Source organism: Schistocerca americana, chromosome 9, assembly GCF_021461395.2.
Source record: "Schistocerca americana isolate TAMUIC-IGC-003095 chromosome 9, iqSchAmer2.1, whole genome shotgun sequence".
NCBI lineage: Eukaryota > Metazoa > Arthropoda > Insecta > Orthoptera > Acrididae > Schistocerca > Schistocerca americana.
Window position 1 is genome coordinate 8,859,321 of NC_060127.1, and position 26,056 is coordinate 8,885,376.

Below are 26,056 nucleotides of genomic sequence, written 5' to 3' on the forward strand. Positions count from 1 at the left end.
CCGGACCTGTTCGTCTCCTAATTTACTTTCAATTTTCCCTTCCATTCTTCGACGTAATAGAATTGCGAGTCTTCAGTTATAACTTCCTGGCTGAGAGGCCGTGGTCGATGTATGAAATTTCCACCTGACGTTTCGACTCCATCTGCGGGAGACATCTTCTGAGGTCGTCCGGCTACTGCCACTGAGGCTCCAGGTAATCTCGCATTTATAGAGCGCGTAGAAGGCACCACCATTCGTCACGTGATGCCGACGGTATGCCTATCTTAGGAAGGCGTCATCAATCTCGATTAAGAGCAATCGATTGTCATTCTGCTGGCGCAGCGTCTGCATCCATATTTTGTCTAACTTTAAAACTTGCTCTATTCTATTAAAATTGTTATGGTGTTTGTGAATCTCTATCCCTTCTCTATATGTGCGCGTATGATAATGGGAGCTTCATACGCGCATGTACAGAGAAGCAATAGAGATTCACGAACACCATAACAATTTTAATAGAATAGAGGAAGTTTTAAAGTTAGACAAAATATGGATGCAGACGCTGCGCCAGCAGAATGACAATCGATTTAATTGAGAATGATGACGCCTTCCAAAGATAGGCATACGGTCGGCATCACGTGACGAATGGTGGTGCCTTCCATGCGCTCTATAAATGCGAGATTACCTGGAGCCTCAGTGGCAGTAGCCGGACGACCTCAGAAGATGTCTCCCGCAGATGGAGTCGAAACGTCAGGTGGAAATTTCATACATCGACCACGGCCTCTCAGCCCAGAAGTTTCAACTGAAGACAACACCGGCCGTGAAAGCCTACACTGTATGAGAATTGGGAGTGTTTTTGACGCATGTAGTACCAGACGAATAACGCGTCAATTTGTGCGTCTGTCCGCTCTCGCTTTTGTTTATAAAATTTTTTTGTTTGTTTATGGAGGCAATCACATGTTTATGACACACTCATAACCGGTTTCGGCCATACAACGCATGAACCTGAGTTCAGTGTATGCCGCCTTTAGAGTCTGAAGATGGTCATTGTATGGCCGAAACCGGTTATGATTGTGTCATTAACATGTGACTGCCACCATAAATAAACAAAAAAAATTTACAAAAGAATCAATCACACACTCCATAGACAAAATGTCGCTTTTGTTTATATCATTCTGAGCTCCAGCGTTTCTGTCGCAATACAAAATGAGTACGGTATGCTCACCCTGTTCTCTCAAAATGAGACTGTTTAGGCGTGCTCTGATCAGGGCGTGAGTCGTGTTTCGGTAGCTCAGTTGGTAGAGCACTTGCCCGCGAAAGGCAAAGCTCCCCATTTCGAGTCTCGGTGCGGCACACAATTTTAATCTGCCAGGAAGTTTCATATCAGCGCACACTCCGCTGCAGAGTGAAAATCTCATTCTGGAAACATTCCCCAGGCTGGGCTAAGCCATGTCTCCGTAATATCCTTTCTTTCAGGAGTGCTAGTTCTGCAAGGTTCGCAGGAGAGCTTCTGTAAAGTTTGGAAGGTGGGAGGCGAGGTACTGGCAGAAGTAAAGCTGTGAGTACCGGGCGTGAGTCGTGCTTGGGTAACTCAGCTGCTAGAGCACTTCCCCGCGGAAGGCAAAGCTCCCCAGTTCGAGTCTCGGTGCGGCACACAGTTTTAATCTGCCAGGAAGTTTCATATCAGCGCACACTCCGCTACAGAGTGAAAATCTCATTCTGGCAGTTACACGTCTATTCGCACGTACCCACTTCCGCAGCCTTTGCTCTGTCCAGTCATCTATGGCCTGTGGAAGAGGACAGTTGACTCTGCGCCAGTTTTGGATGGCGCCATTCAGTCAAGTGCCGTATTGTTTAATCATTGCAGCACACAAACAGTGTAAGAACTTAGCCATTTCGGATGTGATTCCACCCTGGGCCGAAAGCGAATGATGGCGCCTGTTTTGACGTCAGACAAATCGCTTCGATTCCGCATTACGACAACAAATGCTGTGTTTCTCCGCTTCCCCCCCCCCCCCCCCCCCCCGCCCTCCACTGCCACTCCACTGCCAGTGCTCCCACCTGCCGCCTGCGGGTAGTAACTGCGCACTGAAGTGTAACATAGTCTGTGGTCACATTAATCTCACTGGGCCGTGTATACAACTGTGACACAGAACACACTTTCATAAATTCGGCACAATGGAAAGAGACGACGGTCTGCATGTCTAATATATGTAGCCAGCACGTAAAAGAAAATGTTTTGTGAACGCTATAGATTAGTTTGAACACGTGTTAGCTTTCTGCTTATAGCGTCGAATTGTGCAATGGGACAGTCTACCCTTTAGTGAATCCATAAATTCAGACCCTAGGAAATACACTTCCTGAAACGATTACACTACTGGCCATTAAAATTGCCACACCACGGAGATGACGTGCTACAGACGCGAAAGTTAACCGACAGGAAGAAGATGCTGTGATATGCTTTTCAGAGCATTCACACAAGGTTGGCGTCGGTGGCGACACCTACAACGTACTGACATGAGGAAAGTTTCCAACCGATTTCTCATACACAAACAGTAGTTGACCGGCGTTGCCTGGTGGAACGTTGTTGTGATGCCTCGTGTAAGGAGGAGAAATTCGTACCATTATGTTTCCGACTTTGATAAAGGTCGGATTATAGCCTATCACGTTGGTCGAGATCCAATGACTGTTGACAGAATATGGAATCGGTGGGTTCAGGAGGGTAATACGGAACGCCGTGCTGGACCCCAACGGTCTCTTATCACTAGCAGTCGAGATGACAGGCATCTTATCTGCACGGCTGTAACGGATCGTGCAGCCACGTCTCGATCCTTGAGTCAACGGATGGGGACCTTTGCAAGACAACAACCATCTGTACGAACAGTTCGACGACGATTGCACAAGCATATACCTTCAGCTCGGAGACCATGGCTTGACGCTGCATCACAGACAGGAGCGCCTGCGATGCTGTACTCAACGACGAACCTGGGTGCACGAATGGTAAAACGTCATTTTTTCGGATGAATCCAGGTTCTGTTTACAGCGTCATGATGGTCGCATCCGTGTTTGGCGACATGGTGGTGAACGCACATTGGAAGCGTGTATTCGTCGTCGCCATACTGGCGTATCACCCGGCGTGATGGTATGGGGTGCCATTGGTTATACGTCTCGGTCACCTCTTGTTCGCGTTGGCGGCACTTTCAACAGTGGACGTTACGTTTCAGATGTGTTACGACCTGTGGCTCTACCCTTCATTTGATCCCTGCGGAACCCTACATTTCAGCAGGATAATGCACGACCGCATGTTGCAGGTCCTGTACGGGCCTTTCTGCATACAGTAAATGGACTGCTGCCCTGGCCAGCACATTCTCCAGATCCCTCACCAATTGAAAACGGCTGGTCAATGGTGGCCGAGCAACTGGCTCGTCACAATACGCCAGTCACTACTCTTGATGAACTGTGGTATCGTGTTGAAGCTGCATGGGCAGCTGTACCTGTACACGCCATCCAAGCTCTGTTTGACTCAATGCTCAGGCGTATCAAGGCCGTTATTACGGCCAGAGGTGATTGTTCCGGGTACTGATTTGTCAGGATCTATGCACCCAAATTGCGTGAAGATGTAATCACATGTCAGTTCTAGTCCAATGAATACTCGTTTATCATCTGCATTTCTTCTTGGTGTAGCAATTTTAATGGCTAGTAGTGTAATACAGGGTGACAATTACTGAACTGCCGGCCTTAGTGGCCGAGCGGTTCTAGGCGCTACAGTCTCGAACCCCGCGACCGCTATGGTCTCAGGTTCGAATCCTGCCTCTGGCATGGATGAGTGTGATGTCCTGAGGTTAGTTAGCTTTAAGTAGTTCTACGTTCTAAGGGACTTATGACCTCAGAAGTTAAGTCCCATAGTGCTCAGAGTCATTTGTCCTGGAATACGTTATGCCACGCCTCCCGACCCGTCCACGTGGGTCTGTAAGATTTGTCGGCTGAAAAGTCGCACGAGTGACTTCTCCTGCCATTATATCCCACAAATCCGTGATTAGGAGCAAGTCCTGAGGTCGTGGTGGCCAGGGCAGTTGCTGCGCGTCTTGCAGAGCACGCCCACTTTCACGGGCAGTGCGCGCATTAGCGTTATCCTGTTGGAACAACACATCAGCTTCCTGTTGCAACAGCAACAAAAGAATGGGTGTAAGAACGTTCTGCACGTCCCGAGCGCTGGTTAGCGTCCCACAGGTGTCGCTTACAGCACCCCTCACCGTAAAGCCTGTGGTAGGGCCAGCGTGTTTCGAGCGAACCCACTCTACGAGCCAGCGCTCACCAGGTTAGCTGTGTGCAGGCAGAATCTGCTTTCATCGCTGAAGACGACGACGCACTGTTCCAAGTGAATCTCTGACGGCACCAGTCCAACCATGCACGTCGATGCTGTTGCGTGAGTGGAAAACGGATTACGTGTGTTGAAAGGTGGCTACACTGAGCCACTGCGCCAGAGATTGCGCCAAAGAGTATTATTAAGCCGCCTCCACAGTGCTTGTCGAGAGCTCGTAGTAGTCAGTGCCTGTCGAGGACTTGGGGTAGTCTGTGCTGAGATGTTGTAGCAGAGAGTGTTTGTTGAGATGTGCTAGTAGGCAGTGCTTGCTGAGATGTGATATTGGAGAGTTCTGGTTGAGATGTGATAGTAGAGAGTCGGTGTGAGATATATTGTAAGGATTAGAGTGATTTTCATCAATATAAATGAGGTAACAAACTCCGTTTCTTTTTTTCTCATTATTTCAGTGTCCTAAATAATGCGTCATTGCAGGTTCAGTCAACAAAGCATCTGGCGTGTGTTCTTGTATTAGAGTTTAATTCTGCTTTCCTTACGCAATTATAGTATTTCTAATTTTCTTTTATCACGTCAGTGTAATTGGTATTTAAAAATTCTTGTCTTGTTGGAGAAGAACCGTGCCAGATGTGTACGTTGAGTCACACTCCCACACACTGAACAATTACACTTGTGCTTTGGTTTAGTAGGTTTTATAGTTGCTGGGGACTTAATTAATTAACTGTGTTAACGAAAATTTTCTTTCATTGTTTGTTGTTATTCTATGCAGTCAGATTGCGTACTAAAACTAGTCAGGGCCAACCGATTACGAGACACAGTGTAGTCGAGCATACAGCTACTAAAAATATTTGCATTATATTTAATTAAGCCCCCATGCACGTGGCGACCGCTGCTTCGGATCGTCCCTTGGAATCTTCTGATTGTAAAAATAGTAGACAGTAGTATTGTTGTAGTAATCTGGAGTTTAGTAATTGTAGTCTATTTTGCATGTGTAGATTTGGTAATTGTCATTCTTCTAATGGTATTTTTTTTTTCAGAATTTGATTTGTTGTCTTGTATACGCGTTTGACAATTTAGTGCAATTATTTCAATTGTTCGTTAATCGTGTTTGAAGGAAACATTTCGTGTGAATGGTATTGTTGGAGATAAAGTGTCATTGTGTGCAATTTTCATATAGTGACGAGTTTTGTATATTTTGTAAATGATTACGCGATCAATGAAAAAGGTGAAAATGATGAATAGTGAGAATGACGAAATTGTTGACATGGCGAACTCGCCAACACAGGACAACAGTATGATGAATAATGAAGTGGAAAACAATTTAATAAGTCGGGAAGACAGTCCGGAACCATTTCAAAATTTTTATCAATTAGAAAATTCACAGAATACGAGATTAACGATAGAAGATTCTGAAATAGTATCGAACACAGATAGCTTTACAGCTATGACGAAGGAAACTGGTTTTGCGGGAAATGTTCGGGGCGAAAAGAATTTTGAACCATTTAATATGGAGCAGTTGATGAGTGCAATATTAAATTAGGGATCTGAATTAACGTTTACAAACAGAGATAGGAACAATTAAAACAGAGATGGGAACTTTACGATCAGAATTAAAAACTGATATGGGAACAATGGAAACACGGTTTGGATCTGAATTAAAAACAGAGATGGGAACTTTGGAAACACGGTTAGACTCACGAATAGGGACATGTTTCAGAAATATGAAAGATGAATTAAAGAAAGAAATCAGAGAAGAAGTACAACCGATTTTGAATGCTCACAATAATAGATTAATTGCAGTAGAGATTAGACAAAGGGAACAGGATAGAGAACAGGAAGAAAGAGATCGCGTGATAGTACAGAAATTTTCAGAGTTAAATTTACAACGTCCAAAAGATAAGGAAGAAATATTTGAGAGAATCGAGGAATCCGTACCAAATGAAAGAATAAATAATCTAACACAACAATATGAACAGTTAACTACCAAATGTGTCAATACTGAAACCCGAGTCGCGACACTTACGGAAGACGTAAATAAACAGAAAGAAAAAATAGGTGACTTATCGGAAAGAGTTGAGGAGATTTCAGACAAATTGACAAATCTTAGTTTTTAATGGGGACAGAGATTCAGATGATACAGCACCATTGCCATTTGCAGAAACCGAAGAATACCAGAACATAAATAAACATGTTGAAAATCAGGGAAAATTTAATGAACGCGTGAAAAGGGAATTTGAGGCATTAAAAAGGCAAGTCAAACAGATTGAAGGCGAAATTGTAGGAAAAGACGGCAAAAGAAATTTAGAATCACAGATACCAGAGGGCTTTGAAGAAAATAATTTGTTTCATTTACGGGATGCAACAAGAGAGCGCCAGGCGCGTGAATTTAACAATAATCGTCATTGGGACTGGGACAGACGCGGTAGGTCTTTGTCGCCACGAGGCGAAAACATTGACTATGAACACTTTTTGACTGTTCGGAAATTTAAGATCTTCCGCAATTCTAAGAATGACATACATCCATGTGCATGGTTACATCAATTTATGTACGCACTTCCACTAAATTGGCCATTAAGTCACAAACTAGAAATTATGTGCAGCTATTAAGGTCCTCAGGGGATTCACTACTCTAAGTGAATATGTGCCGTAGCGAGCATAGGGCCCCGAGCTGTAGTGGTGCTATTTCCCTTTTAGTTTTCTGCACCGCTGCCTACTCTTTTACTATTCTTTGCATCTGTCAAACCAACTCTTCGACTATCAATCTATCTAGAGAGTAAGTAAACATTAACCGGATATGACTATGCTACCCAAAAGTGACTTCGGAAATTACCGTTTGGACTTACTGTATCTTTAGCAGCATTCATTCGTAGCTTAAATGAAATTTTACCTGTTTATCTTCGTGACAATATTACTTCATATGTTGACGATATTCTTATTGCTAAACATTCTTGGAGTGAGCACAACAAAATTTTGGATTCATTGTTACGTATCTTTGCAAGAGTTGGCATTACAGTGAACTTAGAAAAATCTGAATTTGGTCGTTCACAGGTGAAATTTCTCGGTCACATTATTTCTACAGAAGGTATTCTTCCTGATCCAGAGAAATTAGACGCTATTCGTAATTATGCTGTTCCTACTACAAAACGTGATGTTCGTAGTTTCCTTGGTGTCTGTAATTTTCTCAGACGCTTTGTTAAATTGGACGATTTGGCCACACCTCGTTTATGTGAACTATCCGGAAAGAAATCTAATTGGTGTTGGGATGAGGAAGCTCAGTCAGAATTTGAACAACTTCGTGATGCTTTAGTTGCTGCTCCACTTCTTTCATATCCGGATTTATCTAAAGAATTTTGTTTGGCAACGGACTCATCATACAAGGGACTAGGGGCACACTTATTTCAAGAGATAGAAGAAGACGGCGTTGTAGTACAGAAGACTCTTGCATTTGGAAGCCGTGTTCTCTCTAAATCAGAAAAGAATTATTCGATTACGGAACTTGAAGCTTTGGCTGTTGTTTGGGCTTTCACAAAATTTCGCACATTTTTGTTTGGCAGACATACTAAGGTTTACACCGATCATCGAGCTCTGGAGTTTCTTATGTCAATAAAATTAACTCACGGCAGATTGTCACGATGGGCGTTGTACCTACAGGAATTTGACTTTAGTATTGTTTACATACAGGGTTCTTCAAATATTGTTCCTGATGCTTTATCACGTGCACCTATGGGCTTGAAACAAAGTGCTGAAGAGGACTGCATAGAAAACAATTATTGTTTGATGTATATTCAAGGTGTTGCGTTTGAGAACTTTATTTCGTCTTCGCTCCACGACATCGCTAAGGAGCAAAATAAGGATCCAATCTGGAAGGACATTAAGGAGAAGTGGAGGAGAAAGGAAAGCGTAGCGATTAGACAGCATTATTTAGTCCGCAATGACATTCTTTTTAAACGAAAATCGGTCGACAACTCTGTTTGGTTAGTTTGTATTCCTGATGAGTGGGTTAATAAGCTGATTTGGTATACGCATTTCAGTTATGCACACTTTGGTCCCAGAAAATGCTTTCATAAATTACGAGAAAATTGCTACTTCAGTAATATGGAAAAACGTATTTGATCTGTTTTGGCCAAATGCAAATTATGTCAAAAGGCTAAGCCGCCAACAGTTTCTCACAGAGCACCGTTGTTTCCTATCATTCCAGCGAAATTAAAGGAGATGGCTGCAGTCGATTAGTTCGGTCCAGTGGTTCGTTCTACTAATGGTTTTGCGTACATTTTCGTAGCAGTGGAGTTGACGTCAAAATATGTGTGTTTTACACCTTTACGCAAAGCAACAGCTCGTTCAGTATCTAACGCTTTCATCAAACATTTTCTTAAAGAAGTTGGTCATGTTGATAAGGTTATATCAGATAATGGATCACAGTTTCGTTCTAAAATTGGCTTCGTACTCTACAGCGTCGTAAAATTAAACCAATCTTCATTTCACTTTTTCACCCTCAATCTAACGCTTCAGAGAGATGGATGAAGGAAATCAATAAATTGTGTCGTCTTTATTGTCATCAGAATCACAGAACTTGGGATCAGTATCTTCATATTTTTCAAAACATTCTGAATGAACTCCCTAATGACTCAACTTCTTTACCGCCTATACTGACATTAAAAAACAAAGCACCGACAAATCGCATATCTGAAATCGTTCCTTTTCCGCCTTCACGGAAACTGCGGCATTCTGAAGTTGTCAACCTGGCTCTGCAAAATATTGCATCTGCGGCTGCTAGAAGAGAGAAATCAGCTAAGCGTCCTGGTCGTTTAAAAATTTTGTCAGTTGGTCAAAAGGTGTTAATTAAGTCTCATCGTTTATCTCACAAAGGAAAAGGCTTGTGTCGCAAATTTTTTCTGCTTTATAACGGTCCATATAGAATTCGCAAAATTATTCATGATAACGCTGTCGAAGTAGAAACTCTTAAATCACGACGCTCTAAGGGAATACATCATATATCTAACGTAAAAATTTTTGTGGAATGACATACTTTGGAGAAACTCACAGCTACATGTAAACATGCGGAGAGTACAAGGATACCGCGCTGTGTTTTGGCGGCGGCACATACTCAAAGCAACAGTCAACTCTGCGCGCCGCACAAGGCTGTCGTTGACCGCGAACAATTGCTTCCTACGTCACGCGCCTACAGCTGATCGAGCGCTCAGTGCGAATGCACTGACAGCCGTAAACAAATACACAGTTTAATTTCTCCGATTAAATTCAGTATAAAGCTATAGTGACTTGATGAATTATGTTATTAACATTCAGTATTATTCAGGATACGGTTCTATAAAATATTTAAGAACTTCAGGTAAATTCTGTGTGTCTCCGACGTTAAGAGGACTTGCTATCGAGAAAATTTCAGATAGAATGTAATTTCGAAGAAGAAACTAATAAACTAAAAAAAAGGTAACTATTAATTGAGTTTATTTTTCAGGTAACATATTTCCACTTAGGTACGTACTTTAGACGTAATTTGCTGCTCGCAATCACGTGATTCATACTTTGTGCTAATTTCATGTTCTATGAATTTATTTGTGAAGCGACGTGCTTGCGTACATTTGCTGATTTTTGTCAATGTTTTATTAATGAACTGGGTTGTAACTTGTGTATATTATGCATCGCTTGGCTGCACTGCTTTTTCGCTGATGATATATTTTTTTTTTGTTATTTGCCTGCTGTGCTTATTTATTTGAATTATAATTGTCACCTGATTAGTTGTGCTGATATGTATGTAAGTTATACTTTGTGATTTATCTGCTTGCGCCTTCATGTTTACTTATTAAGATTACATATGAACATTTATTTGCTTATGCTGATATGATGCTAATGACCCGTTTGCTGCTATGCGTATGGATTGCATATTTATACATTTCTGTGTGTCGTCACAACTGTTCTTTAATTTGGTATATAGCAATGCTGATGTACAGTGTATGAACATAGAGTTTAGGTCACACTATGGTATTAATTATAGATTGTTCGCTTGGCAGAGCCTCGTTGTAGGATTTGTGCTGCATCCACTTTTTGACATTCTGTTCACTACTGGTATATTTACTCGCTATTGCTTGTTTTGCTTACGCTCAGTGCCTTATATTTTTAAGATAAGAAAATGAACTGCTATAATTCGACGAACAACATTGGTACAAGAAACTTCATAGAAGTCACATGAGCTGAGGTTTTATGGAAGCTGTATAAATTTATGCTAATAGGAAGGAAGCTAACGACATGACATACCAAAACTAGGTTTAGACCATTGACTGTTATTACACTGCATTTTTCGTGAGCAATTGAAATAGGAAGTGACACTTGACACAAGAAATACTCCACATGTTTGCTTCTGCCGTAATTCTTGAAGTGATGTACACACTGTGAAATATTATGATCATTCACACTCCGTAATCGTACTTAATTACTGAGAGTTATTCGAACTAAGTCTGTTAGAGGTCATGTATGCATTTCTTTTGTTTATAATTCATAATGAGTAGAAGATTTGGGTCAGATGGATTACACAGAGGTTGTGTGTTGACAATGTGTCTTCGCATTGTATGGGATGATGAGGTTTGCATTAGGATTTTATCTGTACTTGTTCGAGGAGACTGACTAGAGGAAAGAGTTGTTATGGAAGTGAAATGATATTAATAATAAGGTTTATATGTATCGACGTATTGAAGAGGTATTATTGAGGTATTATTGAGATTACATGAAGTTGATGATTATTGGAGTTTTGGTGGACAAGAGGTAAGGTAAATGCTATTAATGATAAGGTTTATATGTATCGACGTAAGAGGTATTATTGAAGTATTGAGATTATGTGATGCTGATAATTATTGGAGTTTTGGTATATAAGAGGTAAAGTAAGTGAGGTGCATTTTTTTTTTTTGGTCTTATGGAACAAGGAGGATGAAGATAGCAGACTAGAACACTAAAGTAGAAGGAAGATAGTCTATACACACACTTTGTTAAATCACTAAGCAGTATATACTTTTTTTTGAAGAGAGGAAGTATTTGCATATCTTGGCTCACTGACAGTTGTTCAGCAACAGTACATTTGATTTGGCTTGGCAAACATTGGTCTTGACATGATGACTATGACGTTGACTTAACTATTATTGACTGTTATACATTGCTGCCACTACTACTTGATACACATGATGAACATCAGATTTTGACAGAATTACATTTACACAGTTAACACTATTCAATTACACAGTAGTACTTAATGTGGATGAAAGATGAGTGAGTGTGTTTTGTGTGTTTTCCTTTCCTAATCCTACCCACCTATCTCCTAAATATTATTTTATTTGTTTGTTGTGGCTTGCACTGACACCCATAAATATTATAGGTTTACTGATATTTGAGTATTTGTAATAGTTAATATGACAATTATCTGATATCATTTGTTTGTTTATTAGAATTTATATGTCTAGTGTGTAAAAGCATTTGTATGTGTATTCAAACTATTGTTCATGCCTGAACTGTCTGATTAGTGATGGTGAATATTATGAACTGTTACCTGCACCTCTTCAAGATAATGGGTGCCACTTAGAAACGTTTAATTTCTGCTGATGAACTGTGTGATCAGTGATAGTGAATATTATGGACTGCTCTCTGGATCTATTCAACATTGCTGAGTGCCACTAATGGAACTGATTCTACTGAAATAATGTCACTTGTTGCTGTCTGCACCTGCTCAACATTGCTGGGTGCCACTAATGGAACTGCTTCTACTGAAATGAAGTCACTTGTTGTTGTCTGCACCTGCTCAACATTGCTGGGTGTCCCTAATGGAACTGCTTCTACTGAAATGAAGTCACTTGTTGGTGTCTGCACCTGCTCAACATTACTGGGTGCACAGATGAAGCTACTTCTATGGAAATGATGTCACTTGCCGGTGTCTGCACCTACTCAACATTGCTGGGTGCCACTGTTAGAACTGTTTCTACTGAAATGATGTTATTTATTGCTGTCTGCACCTACTCAACATTCCTGGGTGCCACTGATGGATTGCTTTTTACTGAAATAATGTGACTTGTTGCTGGGTGTACCTGCTCAACTTTACTGGGTGCCACTGATGGACTGCTTCTACTGAAAAGATGTCACCTGTTGGTGTCTTTTTTTTTGTATAAACTAATCATTGAAAGCATTTTATGTGAACATTTGTATAAACTGATTTTTTGTGTATTGTGTGAACTCTTTTGTAAAGTCACATGCATGAAAAGAAGTTGTATTGCTTACTGTATTCCATATATTAGGTTATTGAAAGGTCAGAGCAAAGCCAAAATTTTAACTAATTATGTGATATTTAAGTATTAATATTATCTTTTATTTTTGTCTGTATTTTTCTGGACGAATTTGGTGGTATTTTCACCACCAATGCTGGCAAAAATATCATCAAATTCTGGCCTGTGGAAGAGGGGCATATGAAAGGTGGCTACACTGAGCCACTGCGCCAGAGATTGCGCCAAAGAGTATTATTAAGCCCCCTCCACAGTGCTTGTCGAGAGCTCGTAGTAGTCAGTGCCTGTCGAGGACTCGGGGTAGTCTGTGCTGAGATGTTGTAGCAGAGAGTGTTTGTTGAGATGTGCTAGTAGGCAGTGCTTGCTGAGATGTGATATTGGAGAGTTCTGGTTGAGATGTGATAGTAGAGAGTCGGTGTGAGATATATTGTAAGGATTAGAGTGATTTTCATCAATATAAATGAGGTAACAAACTCCGTTTCTTTTTTTCTCATTATTTCAGTGTCCTAAATAATGCGTCATTACAGGTTCAGTCAACAAAGCATCTGGCGTGTGTTCTTGTATTAGAGTTTAATTCTGCTTTCCTTACGCAATTATAGTATTTCTAATTTTCTTTTATCACGTCAGTGTAATTGGTATTTAAAAATTCTTGTCTTGTTGGAGAAGAACCGTGCCAGATGTGTACGTTGAGTCACACTCCCACACACAGAACAATTACACTTGTGCTTTGGTTTAGTAGGTTTTATAGTTGCTGGGGACTTAATTAATTAACTGTGTTAACGAAAATTTTCTTTCATTGTTTGTTGTTATTCTATGCAGTCAGATTGCGTACTAAAACTAGTCAGGGCCAACCGATTACGAGACACAGTGTAGTCGAGCATACAGCTACTAAAAATATTTGCATTTTATTTAATTAAGCCCCCATGCAGTGTACGTGGCTGCAGTCCCACTGCTAATAAGTAGCTGGGTGCAGAATGCTTCCAGATACTTCGCTCCATACTGTCGCTTTAAACTTGGTAAGTGCACTTTCGCGAAGTAGTAGACGCCTCTCCGATAAAATTATATACGTTTGTTGTTTTTTTTTTTCTTTTTTTTTTATAGGACAACTACTCACTCACAGAGACTTTGAGTCAACAGAACAGATAATATAAAGCGAATAATGCCGATGGAGGTAACGGTAGTAAAGGAATTTTGAAATGCTACCACATTCCTGACAAGAATAATTGAAACAGAGTGGCACGTATCATGGATTCTACAGAGAGAATCTGGAAGGAGAAGAAGAATAAGGGTGCCGCGATGTGTCCCAGCATCATTAACTGGTAAGTAAGGCAGAGCTCCTGTGCAGAGTTATAGTTTGCGTGTTGGCTGTAATATGCTTATAAACAATCAGATTATTTAATGACACTCTAAAAGTAGTGGACGAGCTTTCACGATTGGGTATCAAAATAACTGTGGCAGAAATAAAGAGAATTTACAAATGAGACTAGCAATAGCAAGAAAAGCATTTCTGGAAAAAAAGATATTAATCTATATAAATAAAAATGTAAATGATCGTTTGTCTCCGAAAGTTCTTGACCGATTGCTTTGAAATTTTGACGCAACGTTCGATTCTAATATAGACATGTTTTTGGGAGTGTATGTATATGCACTTTGAGATTTTTTTTGTAACAACGTTTGCCTATTATTAAATTTATAAAATGGCCGGTCCCCAGGTCCACCACTGATACGCCCACACCAGCTCTTTGTGCGGCTACTGAAACAATCAACTTTGTCATTCAGACAATCGGTTTTTCACTGAATGACGTTACTGACGAGCAGAACTAATATAACAAATAATACAGCACAAGACAACGTTCTGTATAAGATTCTGTACTATATTTGCCGTATACGACTGACTGGAATGTAAGAAAAATGATTTTTGGTTGTATGTAGATGACAATTTTGCCACGTGTCTTTCAGACCTATCAAACATTTATTCTTTCAATAAATTTCTTGCAAGTAATAAAAACTTATGAATAACAACTATAAGAAAACTGCTTCCACGCAAAGTGCTTCCCTGACAGCACTTGTCCACCGGATCGTTAATGTCGTTGCAGTTTCATTTTCTGGGAAAACACTGATACGCCACGTTTGTATGTTTTGCTTTCCTGTCGTCGCAAAGCACCCTGTGGTGATTGCGCGGTGCGAAATTCCTGCTGCTAGGTAAACCCGGCTTTACTCCGAAACGTTTATTGGCCGACACGGATTTGTTCTCCGCATTGCCACACTATCGAGCCAGTAAATATAAGGGTCAACGGCTACTCTTTGTCCAGCGAGACAGGACTGAAACGTTCAGTACTCATTACCGCTATTCAGTGCCCTCTAGCAATGCAACTACGCGGGATGAAAAGTAATGCCTCCGAATTTTTTATGTGAAAACTTTATTAACATTCTACAACTTTATTCTTCATATCTACATATTTACACTACTGGCCATTAAAATTGCTACACCACGAAGATGACGTGCTACAGACGTGAAATTTAACCGACTGGAAGAAGATGCTGTGATATGCAAATCATTAGCTTTTCAGAGCATTCACACAAGGCTGCCGCCGGTTGCGACAACTACAACGCGCTGACATGAGGAAAGTTTCCAACCGATTTCTCATACACAAACAGCAGTTGACCTGCGTTGCCTGGTGAAACGTTGTGATGCCTCGTGTAAGGAGGAGAAATGCGTACCACCACGTTTCCGAATTTGATAAAGGTCGCATTGCAGCCTATCGCGATTGCGGTTTATCGTATCGCGACATTGCTGCTCGCATTGGTCGAGATCCAATGACTGTTCAGGATGGTAATACGGAATGCCGTGCTGGATCCCAACGGCCTCGTATCACTAGCAGTCGAGATGACAGGCATCTTATCCGCATGGCTGTAACGGATCGTGCAGCCACGTCTCGATCCCTGAGTCAACAGATGGGGACGTTTGCAAGACAACCATCTGCACGAACAGTTCGACAACGTTTGCTGCAGCATGGACTGTCAGTTCGGAAACCATGGCTGCAGTTACCCTTGACGCTGCATCACAGGCAGGGGCGCCTGCGATTTTGTAGTCAACTACGAACCTGGGTGCCCGAATGGCAAAACGTCATTTTTTCGGATGAATCCAGGTTCTGTTTACAGCATCATGATGGTCGCATCCGTGTTTGGCGACATCGCGGTGAACGCACATTTTAAGCGTGTATTCGTCATCGCCATATTGGCGTATCACCCGGCGTGATGGTATGGGGTGCCATTGGTTACACGTCTCGGTCACCTCTTGTTCGCATTGACGGCACTTTGAACAGTGGACGTTACATTTAAGATGTGATATGACCCGTGGCTCTACCCTTCTTCGATCCCTGCGAAACCCTGCATTTCAGCAGGATAATGCACGACCGTATGTTGCAGGTCCTGTACGGGCCTTTCTGGATACAGAAAATGTTCGACTGCTGCCCTGGCCAGCACATTCTCCAGATCTCTCATCAACTGAAAACGTCTGGTCAATGGTGGTCGAGCAACTGGCTCGTCACAATACGCCAGTCACTACTCTTGATGAACTGTGGTATCGTGTAGAAGGTGCATGGGCAGCTGTACCTGTACACGCCATCCAAGCTCTGTTTGACTCAATGGCCAGGCGTATCAAGGCCGCTATTACGGCCAGAGGTGGTTGTTGGGGGTACTGATTTCTCAGGATCTATGCACCCAAATTGCGTGAAAATGTATTCACATGTCAGTTCTAGTATAATATATTTGTCCAATGAATTCCCGTTTATCATCACAGTCACCCTGGCGACACACACATCTCTCCCAACGAGAGTCCACCTCTCGACACGATTACAGTGGAATGTTTTGAGTTTCTCGACGGAGCCACGACCTCGCTTCTGTTTGCATGGCTTCATCACCATCAAAGTGACGTTCTTGAAGGTGTTCTTTGTTTTCCATTAATGCTCTCTCGTTTTCGATGCCCAGCTTTCACCACCTGTCAAAAAGTTATTAAAGAATCCACCTTCACCACGCAAAAAACACAAAGAAGTTGTTGATGTAATTCTTCATGCTTTCCCGGCGATCTGTTGACATCTTGGATATTCGGGAATCCAGCCGGATGTTCGCGTCGTTCTCGCACGGTATTTCAACAGCGTGCCTCGCTGTCTTCTTCAGGTGCTACCTCAGACTGGTCCCTGGGTCGATCGAGTCCAGTATTTATGCCTGGAAGAAGCTGGGCGTCCCCTAATCGGTCTGCGCCGGGTGTTCGATTCTCAAGTGCTCAGAACACTGGTCCACAGAGCACAAACTCTGTCAGATCCTGATAGTTTGGCCACAGAAATAGAACACTTACAATCAGTATTCAGCAGGAATGGGTACTCCTCTAGAGATAGCCAGAAGGCACTTCAACCTGCCAATCAGCCGAAGGATCCAGAAAGGCAAAGAAGATGGCATACCTGCCATACGCCGGACCTGTCTCTGCCACAATCAGCAGGATTTTCCAGAAATATGACATCAAGAGCATATTTTGCCCACGCTCCAAAATTGGGGCTATACTGCGGAATGTAAAAGATGACCTGGGGCTACGCAAGCCAGGTACGTGCAACATACCATGCCAGTGTGGGATGTCACACATTGGCCAGACCACCAGAACTGTGGACATCAGGTGTAAAGAACACCAGAGACACACCAGACTCAGACAGGCAACTAAATCAGCCACAGCAGAGCATTATCTGGAACTTGGTCATTCAATGCAATATAATGACACCAAGATTGTGACACAGACCTCAATATTTTGCGATAGTTTCATTAAAGAAGCCATTGAGATTAAGGTCACAGACAATCTAATCAACCGTGACTTGGGACACCAAATCAGCACTGCCTGGAATCCAGCGCTTGAGCTTGTGAAAACTCAACGCAGGACACTCTGGGATTCTAAATGAAATAGAAGCGGAGACCGAGATAACAGCCGTGAGGCAAGGTGTCGGATATTAGAGACCAGATTTCACACTCCCCATATCATGAACTCGACTTCAGAAGACGGCCAGACCGGGCGCAGACGGCGGTCGGAACACACGATGCGGCGCGGACCGATTATGGAGCGCCCAGCACGAAACAGAAGTGGAAATCATAGTAACAGTCATGATACAGAGTACCCAACATCTCATATCGGGTCTGACACACCTCAGATGACGACCACAACCGTCGAGGACGGCCAAAACGGGCGCGGACGGCAGTCGGAACATCCGCGGCTGGAGGGGTCCATTGAAGCCGAGTCTGGCGGGCGCGGACTACAGACGGAACACTCGACTCGGCGCGGACCGATTAGGGAACGCCCAGCTCCTTCCAGTCATAAATACCGGACTCGATCGACCCGTATAACGAAAGACACAGACCTACCTACAACGACTAGAAACCTGGATGGAAAAATGGAGAATCCGCCCAAACCCATCCAAAACCCAAACGGCTTTATTCAGACACAGACACCTGACCAAAAAACGACAACAAAACACAAGTGACATACAACTGACGCTGTGGGACACACCACTAAGGCTTAACGACACTGCCAGGTATGTAGGAGTGTAACTAGACAAGTACTTAAACTGGAAAACACACCTCACGTACCTGCTAAACAAGACGAGAAAAAGACAATGCCTAATCAGACAAGTACATGGATGATTCCATGGGTGTGACGACCAAACGGCGATCCACACCTACAAGACGTACATTAGACCAGTGATAGAACACGCAGCAGCCCCCTTAGGAGGCTTGCACAAACTGGTAGCAGAGCGACTTTACTCGACCGAAAGACGACTTTTACGCAGCATCTGTAGACTGCCAAGGCTCACGCCCAGTGACGATGTATATGACATCACAGGCGTGGAGCCGCTACAAAACGAACTGACCAAACTCAGAGCAAACTACGGGAGACACATGTTAACGAAACGCCCAGACATGGAAGACATTCCGACAACAAGACCACGAGTGAACAGACGACCAAAATTTAAATATACCCAACCAGCGCGTACAGTAGCACACAACACGAGGCAAGAATACCCAGACCTCGCCCCCATTGTGGAACCACTAACACAAGACATCCCACTTCCCCCACACCTGACCCAAAGACACGGAAACTAACCCCAGGAAATACACACACACACACACACACACACACACACACACACACGCACACACACACAGCTAAGTTGGACTGTTGTGTACATAGTTCCGCGTAGTCATCGCGTACAAAACTTTCCCACTAGAGCGCGCCCTGCTAAGCACAACAGCGCAGGCGCAGCGCTCGTCCGTCTCCACACTACGAGATGGCGCTGCCATAGAGACGGACCAAATTCTGCTTCAGCTGATCCGCGTATTAATATGTAACGCAGCCAATGAGATTGTTGCTAACGTAGAACCTTTTCTCCTCGCGGATCACACTCGCGCAGTGATACCTGAACGCGCGAGGTATTATAACGAGTGTACAGACCTCCGATTGGTCAGTCTGTATTAGTCTGTAGTCAAGTTTCAGTCTGCGCCTAAAAAGATTATCATATTCCTGTACATAGCCACGAAGATAAATGTATAGACACTTTGTCAAGTATCAGAGATATGTGAGAATAAGATTAACGTACCGAGACCAAAGGAACTTCAGATTGTCAATTGTAAACAGCATCCAGAATCAAGTTACGTAATGTCTATGTTAGTTATTATTTTAATAAATGTGTGTGAAAATTAATCAAGTTCTGTTTAAAGTTGGTCACCGTCAATCTGCTACTCTAAGCGTGCAAGTGGCATTTCTATCGTCTCACCTAACGGCAGAAGATAAACACGCCACGATAAGACCACGAGACATATTGCTGACACTCGCCTACTTCGTTAGAACGACAAGTCGAATAATCTGATGGTGTGTGTGTACCGAAGGTCTTACAGTACGCACACCACATGGACATAAAAAGTAGCATAGAAATAATAAGTTAGACATAAGAAGTAGCACACACATCAAAATTACTGTATCACTATCATATGCTACAACCTCTTTGTATTCTAAAGTATTCAAAGAGAATTTATGGAATAATCATAACGGAAAATATTGTATAATGTATAAAATGTACACTATATTTCAATATGACTTAAAATCTTTAATCTTTAATCTTTAATTTCTAACTTAATTTATTTTTGATATACCTTACTTTATATAAATCTTTTGTGTTTCTTTTATATTTTTGTATACTCTATGTTGTAAATATGACCAAATGCACTGTTGCATGAAATATTGAAATACTAAATAAATGAATGTACTTGTACAGCAAAAGGCTGAAAAGGGCAATGTAAGCCCTCAAGCAGCCCACCCACCCCCCTCAGGGGTGGCAAGAAAAAAAAATAAATAAATACACCCAAGGACCAGTCTCAGGTAGCACCTGAAGAAGACAGAGGGGCACGCTGTTGAAATATCGTGCGAGAACGACGCGAACATCCGGCTGGATTCCCGAATATCCCCTGTTTGACGTCAGGCGTGAGCATTCGAAGCACCCACCGTGCACGCTGTTTTTTGTACCGCAGTTCTGCGGTGATTGTCTGTGCTGGAAATATGCCACCATTACGTGACAGCCGTGACTGTGTTATCCGACGATTTTCTCTGAAGAGCTCATCAACGTGATTTGGACGAGTCTCCTCGGTTACTGTACGCGGTGGTCCACTCCGAGTTCTGTCACACACGCTGAGTTTGGCACCGTCATTTCCTTCTTTACGAGCGCGAACAACCCAACGTCGCACATTACTGATCCGGATACAATCACCACCGTACGCAGCTTTCACTCTCTCGTGGATATCAGTTGGAAGTACGTGCTCTACGGTTAGAAACTCGACTACAGCACCCTGTTTCTCACAAACCTTCAAAGCTGCGTCACACGCCGCCATCTTATACGCTACAATTGGCAGCCCTCTAGCGGGAGCCTCAGCGTGGTGGGAAGGGCGATGGAGTAATATGCGTGGCCTGTAATACCTCAACCGGATATTGAGAACAGAATAAGAAATTCGGAGGCATCACTTTTCTGCACGCCCTTGTAGTAATCAACAGAAGTACCGGGTGATCAAAAAGTCAGTATAAATTTGAAAACTGAATAAATCACGGAATAATGTAGATAGAGAGGTACAAATTGATGCACATGCTTGGAATGACATGGGGCTTTATTAAAACCAAAAAAATACAAAAGTTCAAAAAATGTCCGACAGATGGCGCTTCATCTGATAATTAGCATAACAAAGTAAGACAAAGGTAAGATGATGTTCTTTACAGGAAATGTTCAATATCTCCACCATCATTCCTCAACAATAGCTGTAGTCGAGGAGTTATGTTGTGAACAGCACTGTAAAGCATGTCCGGAGTTATGGTGAGGCATTGGCGTCGGATGTTGTCTTTCAGCATCCCAAGAGACGTCGGTCGATCACGATCAACTTGCGACTTCAGGTAACGGCAAAGCCAACAATCGCACGGACTAAGGTCTGGGGACCTGGGAGGCCAAGCATGACAAAAGTGGCGGCTGAGCACACGATCATCACCAAACGACGCGCGCAAGAGATCTTTCACGCGTCTAGCAATATGGGGTGGAGCGCCATCCTGCATAAACATCGTACGTTCCAGCAGGTGTTTATCAGCCAGGCTGGGGATACGATTCTGTAACATATCGGCGTACCTCTCACCCGTCACGGTAGCAGTTACAAAACCAGAATCACGCATTTCCTCGAAGAAAAAAGGCCCGATAACGGTAGATGTGGTAAATCAAACCCATACCGTGACTTTCTCGTCGTGCAGTGGAGTTTCCACGACAGTTCTAGGATTTTCGGTAGCCCAAAGTCTGCAGTTGTGGGCGTTGACACACCCTCGGAGCGTGAAAAGAGCTTCGTCGGTCCACAACACGTTACTCAACCAATCGTCATCTTCCGCCATCTTTTGAAACGCCCACACCGCAAATGCCCTCCGCTTCACTAAATCGCCAGGTAACAGTTCATGATGCCGATGGATTTTGTACGGATAGCATCGGAGGGTACGCCAAAGTGCCAACCAAACAGTAATGTATGGAATGCCGGAGCGACGTGCGACTGCACGAGCGCTGACTTCCCCGTGGATGAACGAACCCGCTACAGTCTCCATTTCTTCCTGAACTGTTTCAGCGGCATTACGCCTTGTGCTCGGTCGGCCAGTACGGGGTCTATCGTCTAAACAACCCGTGGCTTCGAACTTCGAAATCATTCTCGCCACAGCTGCATTTGTCAACAGATCTTTACCCGTGCGTATCCCATTCCTATGGCGATAGGATCGTAACGCTGAGCTAGCACATTCCCCATTCTGATAATACAACTTCACTAACAGCGCCTTTTCAGGTAACGTCAACATGCTGCGACTGCTGGCGCATCTGATTCTCTCTCTTTTTTTTTTCTTTATTGTAATTTTTATCACCTTACACAAGGCGGGCTGTCAGCAGCTGAGTACGCCGCTCTTCAGCCTTGAGATTTACAATAAGTAATAAATAGAGGGGACACAGAGAATACAATCAAAAGTGGTGGGCAAAACAATGTGGACACCAAAAAACACGGAGCCGTTCACGCCTGACGAGAAAACAACACTGACACTAGTCGACACGGCGCACAAAACAGGAATGATGGCGATGGTAAACGTGAACAGTGGCGGCGTTTCGGCGAACAAACACTAAACACAAAAGAAGGCACACACACGAGACACTAATGGCGATGACCTCCGGTGCGTGAATGTTCACTATGCGTGTGCGAGTCCGGGGACCTGCTAAGAGAGGAGGAGGAGGAAGGGGAGTGGGAGAGCGAGAGGGGAGAGCAGAGATGCCATGGGCAGTGGAGAAATTGGGGAGGGAGGAAGGGGGAGGGGAAACCCAGGGGAAGAGGGATGGAGGGAGGGGACGTGGGAAAAGGAAAGAGAAGGGAAGGGAAGAGAAGGGAGGGAGGGTGCCCAAAGGAAAGGACACCGGAAGTGGGGGGTGGGGCAGGGTCAAAGTTGATAGGAGGGATAGATGGAGGGGAGGAGGGCATCATCAGGGAGGGGGAGCTGGCGGAAGCCACCTTGGGAGAGGGTAAGGAGGGTGGAGAGATGGAGACCGGGTGGGACGTGCGAATACAGGCGCGGCAGCGGGCGGGGATGGGAGAGGATCGGGGAGATGAGCGGGTGAGGAGGATCGAGTTTGCGAGAGGTGTACAGGATCCGTATCCTTTCAAGGAAAAGGAGGAGGTGGGGGAAGGGGATGAGATTGTACAGGATCCGCATGGGGGAGGGGAGATGGATGCGATAGGCGAGATGGAGAGCATGACGTTCAAGGATTTGGAGGGATTTATAAAAGGTAGGGGGGGTGGAGATCCAAGCCGGATGGGCATAACAAAGGATAGGGCGGATGAGGGACTTATAGGTGTGGAGGATGGTGGAGGGGTCCAGACCCCATGTACGGCCAGAGAGGAGCTTGAGGAGACTGAGTCGGGAGCGTGCCTTGGCTTGGATTGTCCAGAGGTGGGGAGTCCAAGAGAGGCGGCGGTCGAGGGTGACGCCAAGGTACTTAAGGGTGGGAGTGAGGGCGATAGGACGGCCATAGATGGTGAGATAGAAATCAAGGAGGCGGAAGGAAGGGGTGGTTTTGCCTACAATGATCGCCTGGGTTTTGGAGGGATTGACCTTGAACAACCACTGGTTGCACCAAGTGGTGAACCGGTCAAGATGGGATTGGAGAAGGTGTTGGGAGCGCTGTAGGGTGGGGGCAAGAGCAAGGAAGGCGGTGTCATCGGCGAACTGGAGAAGGTGGACGGGGGGTGACGGCGGCGGCATGTCCGCTGTGTACAAAAGGTACAGAAGGGGGGAGAGGACGGAGCCTTGGGGCACACCGGCAGAGGGGAAAAAGGTGTAGGAATCTGTGTTATGGATGGTGACATAGGAAGGACGGCGGGAGAGAAAGGAGCCGATCAGACGGACGTAGTTAATGGGAAGGGTGAAGGTTTGGAGCTTGAAGAGGAGACCGGAATGCCATACGCGGTCATAGGCACGTTCGAGGTCCAGGGAGAGGAAGATTGTGGAGCGACGGGAATTTAGCTGTTCAGAAAGGAGATGAGTGAGGTGAAGGAGAAGGTCGTCGGAAGAGAAGGATGGCCGAAAGCCACACTGGGAAACGGGAAGGAGGCGGTGCTGGCTGAGATGCTGGTGGATGCGTCGGGTGAGGATAGATTCCAGGACCTTGCTGAAGACCGAGGTAAGGCTGATGGGACGGTAGGAGGAGACGGCGGACGGCAGTTTGCCAGGTTTAAGGAACATGAGGATACGGGAGGTTTTCCACAGGTCGGGGTAGTAACCGGTGGACAGGACTACATTGTAGAGCCTGGCCAGGGTGGAGAGGAAAGAGACAGGAGCTTCTCGAAGGTGACGGTAGGTGACACGATCGTGACCAGGAGCGGTGTTGCATTTAGTGCGGAGTGTAGCAATGAGATCCTGTGTAGTGATAGGGGCATTGAGTTCCGTGTGTGCAATGTTGTCCAAGTACTGGAAACCAGGAGCGAGGGGAGGGACAGAGGTGTCAGTTCGATCGCGGATATCCGGGAAGAGGGAGTAATCGAACCGGGGATCATCGGGGATGGAAAACACATCGGAGAGGTAGGAGGCAAAGTGATTGGCCTTACTAAGGGTGTCAGGGAAAGGGTGATCATCATGGAGAAGAGGATAATAGGGGGAGGGTTTCGTTCCGGTAAGGCGACGGAAGGCCGACCAGAACTTGCACGAGTTGATTGGTGGGGTAGCATTTAAACGGGTGCATGTCTGTCGCCAGTCCCGGCGTTTCTTAGCCGCGAGCAAATTATGAATGTGTCGCTGGAGTTGCCGGTGGCGTCGTAGTGTGTCCGGGTCACGCGTGCGGAGGAAGGCACGGTAGAGATGACGGGATTCACGGAGGAGGAGAATGGCCTGTGGGGGTAGGGTAGGACAGTGGGGGTGGATGGCGACAGTAGGGTCGTGGGCCTCCACGGCCTCAGACAAGGTCTGCTGGAGAAAGGAGGTGGCATGGGTGACATCGTCAGGGTGGTGGTAGGTGAAGGGGTGGCTATCGACCTGGGTGGAAAGGATATCCGGGTAGGCATTCCAGTCGGCATGGGAATAGTCGTGGACATACTTAGGGGGAGGGTCAGTACGAGGGTCGGGGCGAGGGCGACGACCGTCTGAAACGGTGAGGAGGACAGGGAGATGGTCGCTACCAATAGGCTCCAGGACATCCACCGTTATGTGGCCAAGGAGGTTGGGGAAGGAGAGGATAACAACAGGAGTGGAGTTGGATTCGGGACGGGTGTGCTGGGGGATGGGGATGAGGTCGCCTTGAAGGGAGGAGAGGAACCGATGCCACCGCCGTAACTGGGCGGCAGAACGACTATGGACGTTGAGGTCGGCGGCGATCACGTAGGAGGAGAAGGTACGGTCAATGTGGGAGAGGAAGTCGAAGGGAATAGGGGCGTTAGGGCGGACATAGATGGTGGCGCAGGTAACGGTAAGGCCGGGGAAGAAGAGACTAAGGATCAGGTGTTCGGTGGGGTCGGGAAGGAGAGGTTGGAGCCGAACGGGGATCTGGCGGTGGTGACCAATGGCAACTCCGCCACGCGCAATTGGGAGGGGGTTATCGGAGCAGTGGAGGAGATAGGGTGAGGTGTGGATGGAGTGGTGGGGTTGGAGGAAGGTTTCATTGAGGAGGAAGGCATCCACGCAGTGGGTGGCAAGGGTGTGCAGGAAGAGGTTCTTGTTGGCGGAGAGGGAGCAGATATTGTTGAAAAGAATAGGTTGCTGTCACGCCATGACAGGGATTTACACGAGGGTGTCAAGACGGGAGAAGGTGAAATGGGCCTGGTTGTTGGAGTAGGTGGCGTACATCTTGAGTTGGAATATGGAACGGGCGGCAAGGGAGATCTGCTGGAGGGTGTGGGGGCGCTGGAAGGGATGAACGTTTTGAAGGACGATGGTGATGAACCTGATGATGTCCTCAGCGGTGGGGGGGGGGGGGACAAAGGGAATTGCCAGGAGGGGTGGGGACGTCCAGGGGACGGACAGGGACGGTGAGTTCAGGAGTGGTTGGAGGGGGTCAGGCTTTACACTTTTGGGAGTAGGTGGGATGGGGGAGATTGCAGATATTGCAGGAAGGAGGGGATTGGAGGTTAGGGCACTGCCTGAGGAAGTGCGCTTGCCGACAATGCGGGCAGGTGGGGGCCTCGCGGCACTCAGCTGTGGGGTGTGCATTATAGCGCAGACACCTCTGGCAGCGCAGGGATTGAGGAGGGGAACAGGAGGGGTCAACCTTATAACGCTGGTTAAAGAGGAGGGCACCCTCCTTCAGGAGACGGTCGATGGAGGGAGCGTGCTCAGAAAAAACCCGCATAAGGCGGGTGGGGCCGGCAGCATTATGTATGCGGCTAACCGCATGCACCTCCAAATGGGGATGGGCCTGAA

At 45.1% G+C, this 26,056-nt stretch overlaps 1 protein-coding gene across 1 annotated transcript in view; it reads left to right on the forward strand.

Annotated features, from left to right (window-relative positions):
• LOC124551199 (ATP-binding cassette sub-family C member 4-like) overlaps window positions 1–26,056 on the forward strand; it is a 197,947-nt gene that overhangs the window by 15,931 nt on the left and 155,960 nt on the right. Inside the window, exon 2 of the mRNA XM_047126190.1 lies at window positions 13,669–13,886. Within this exon, the coding sequence (XP_046982146.1) occupies window positions 13,813–13,886 (74 nt within the window). The 5' untranslated portion in view covers window positions 13,669–13,812. The remainder of the gene's footprint in view (window positions 1–13,668; window positions 13,887–26,056) is intronic.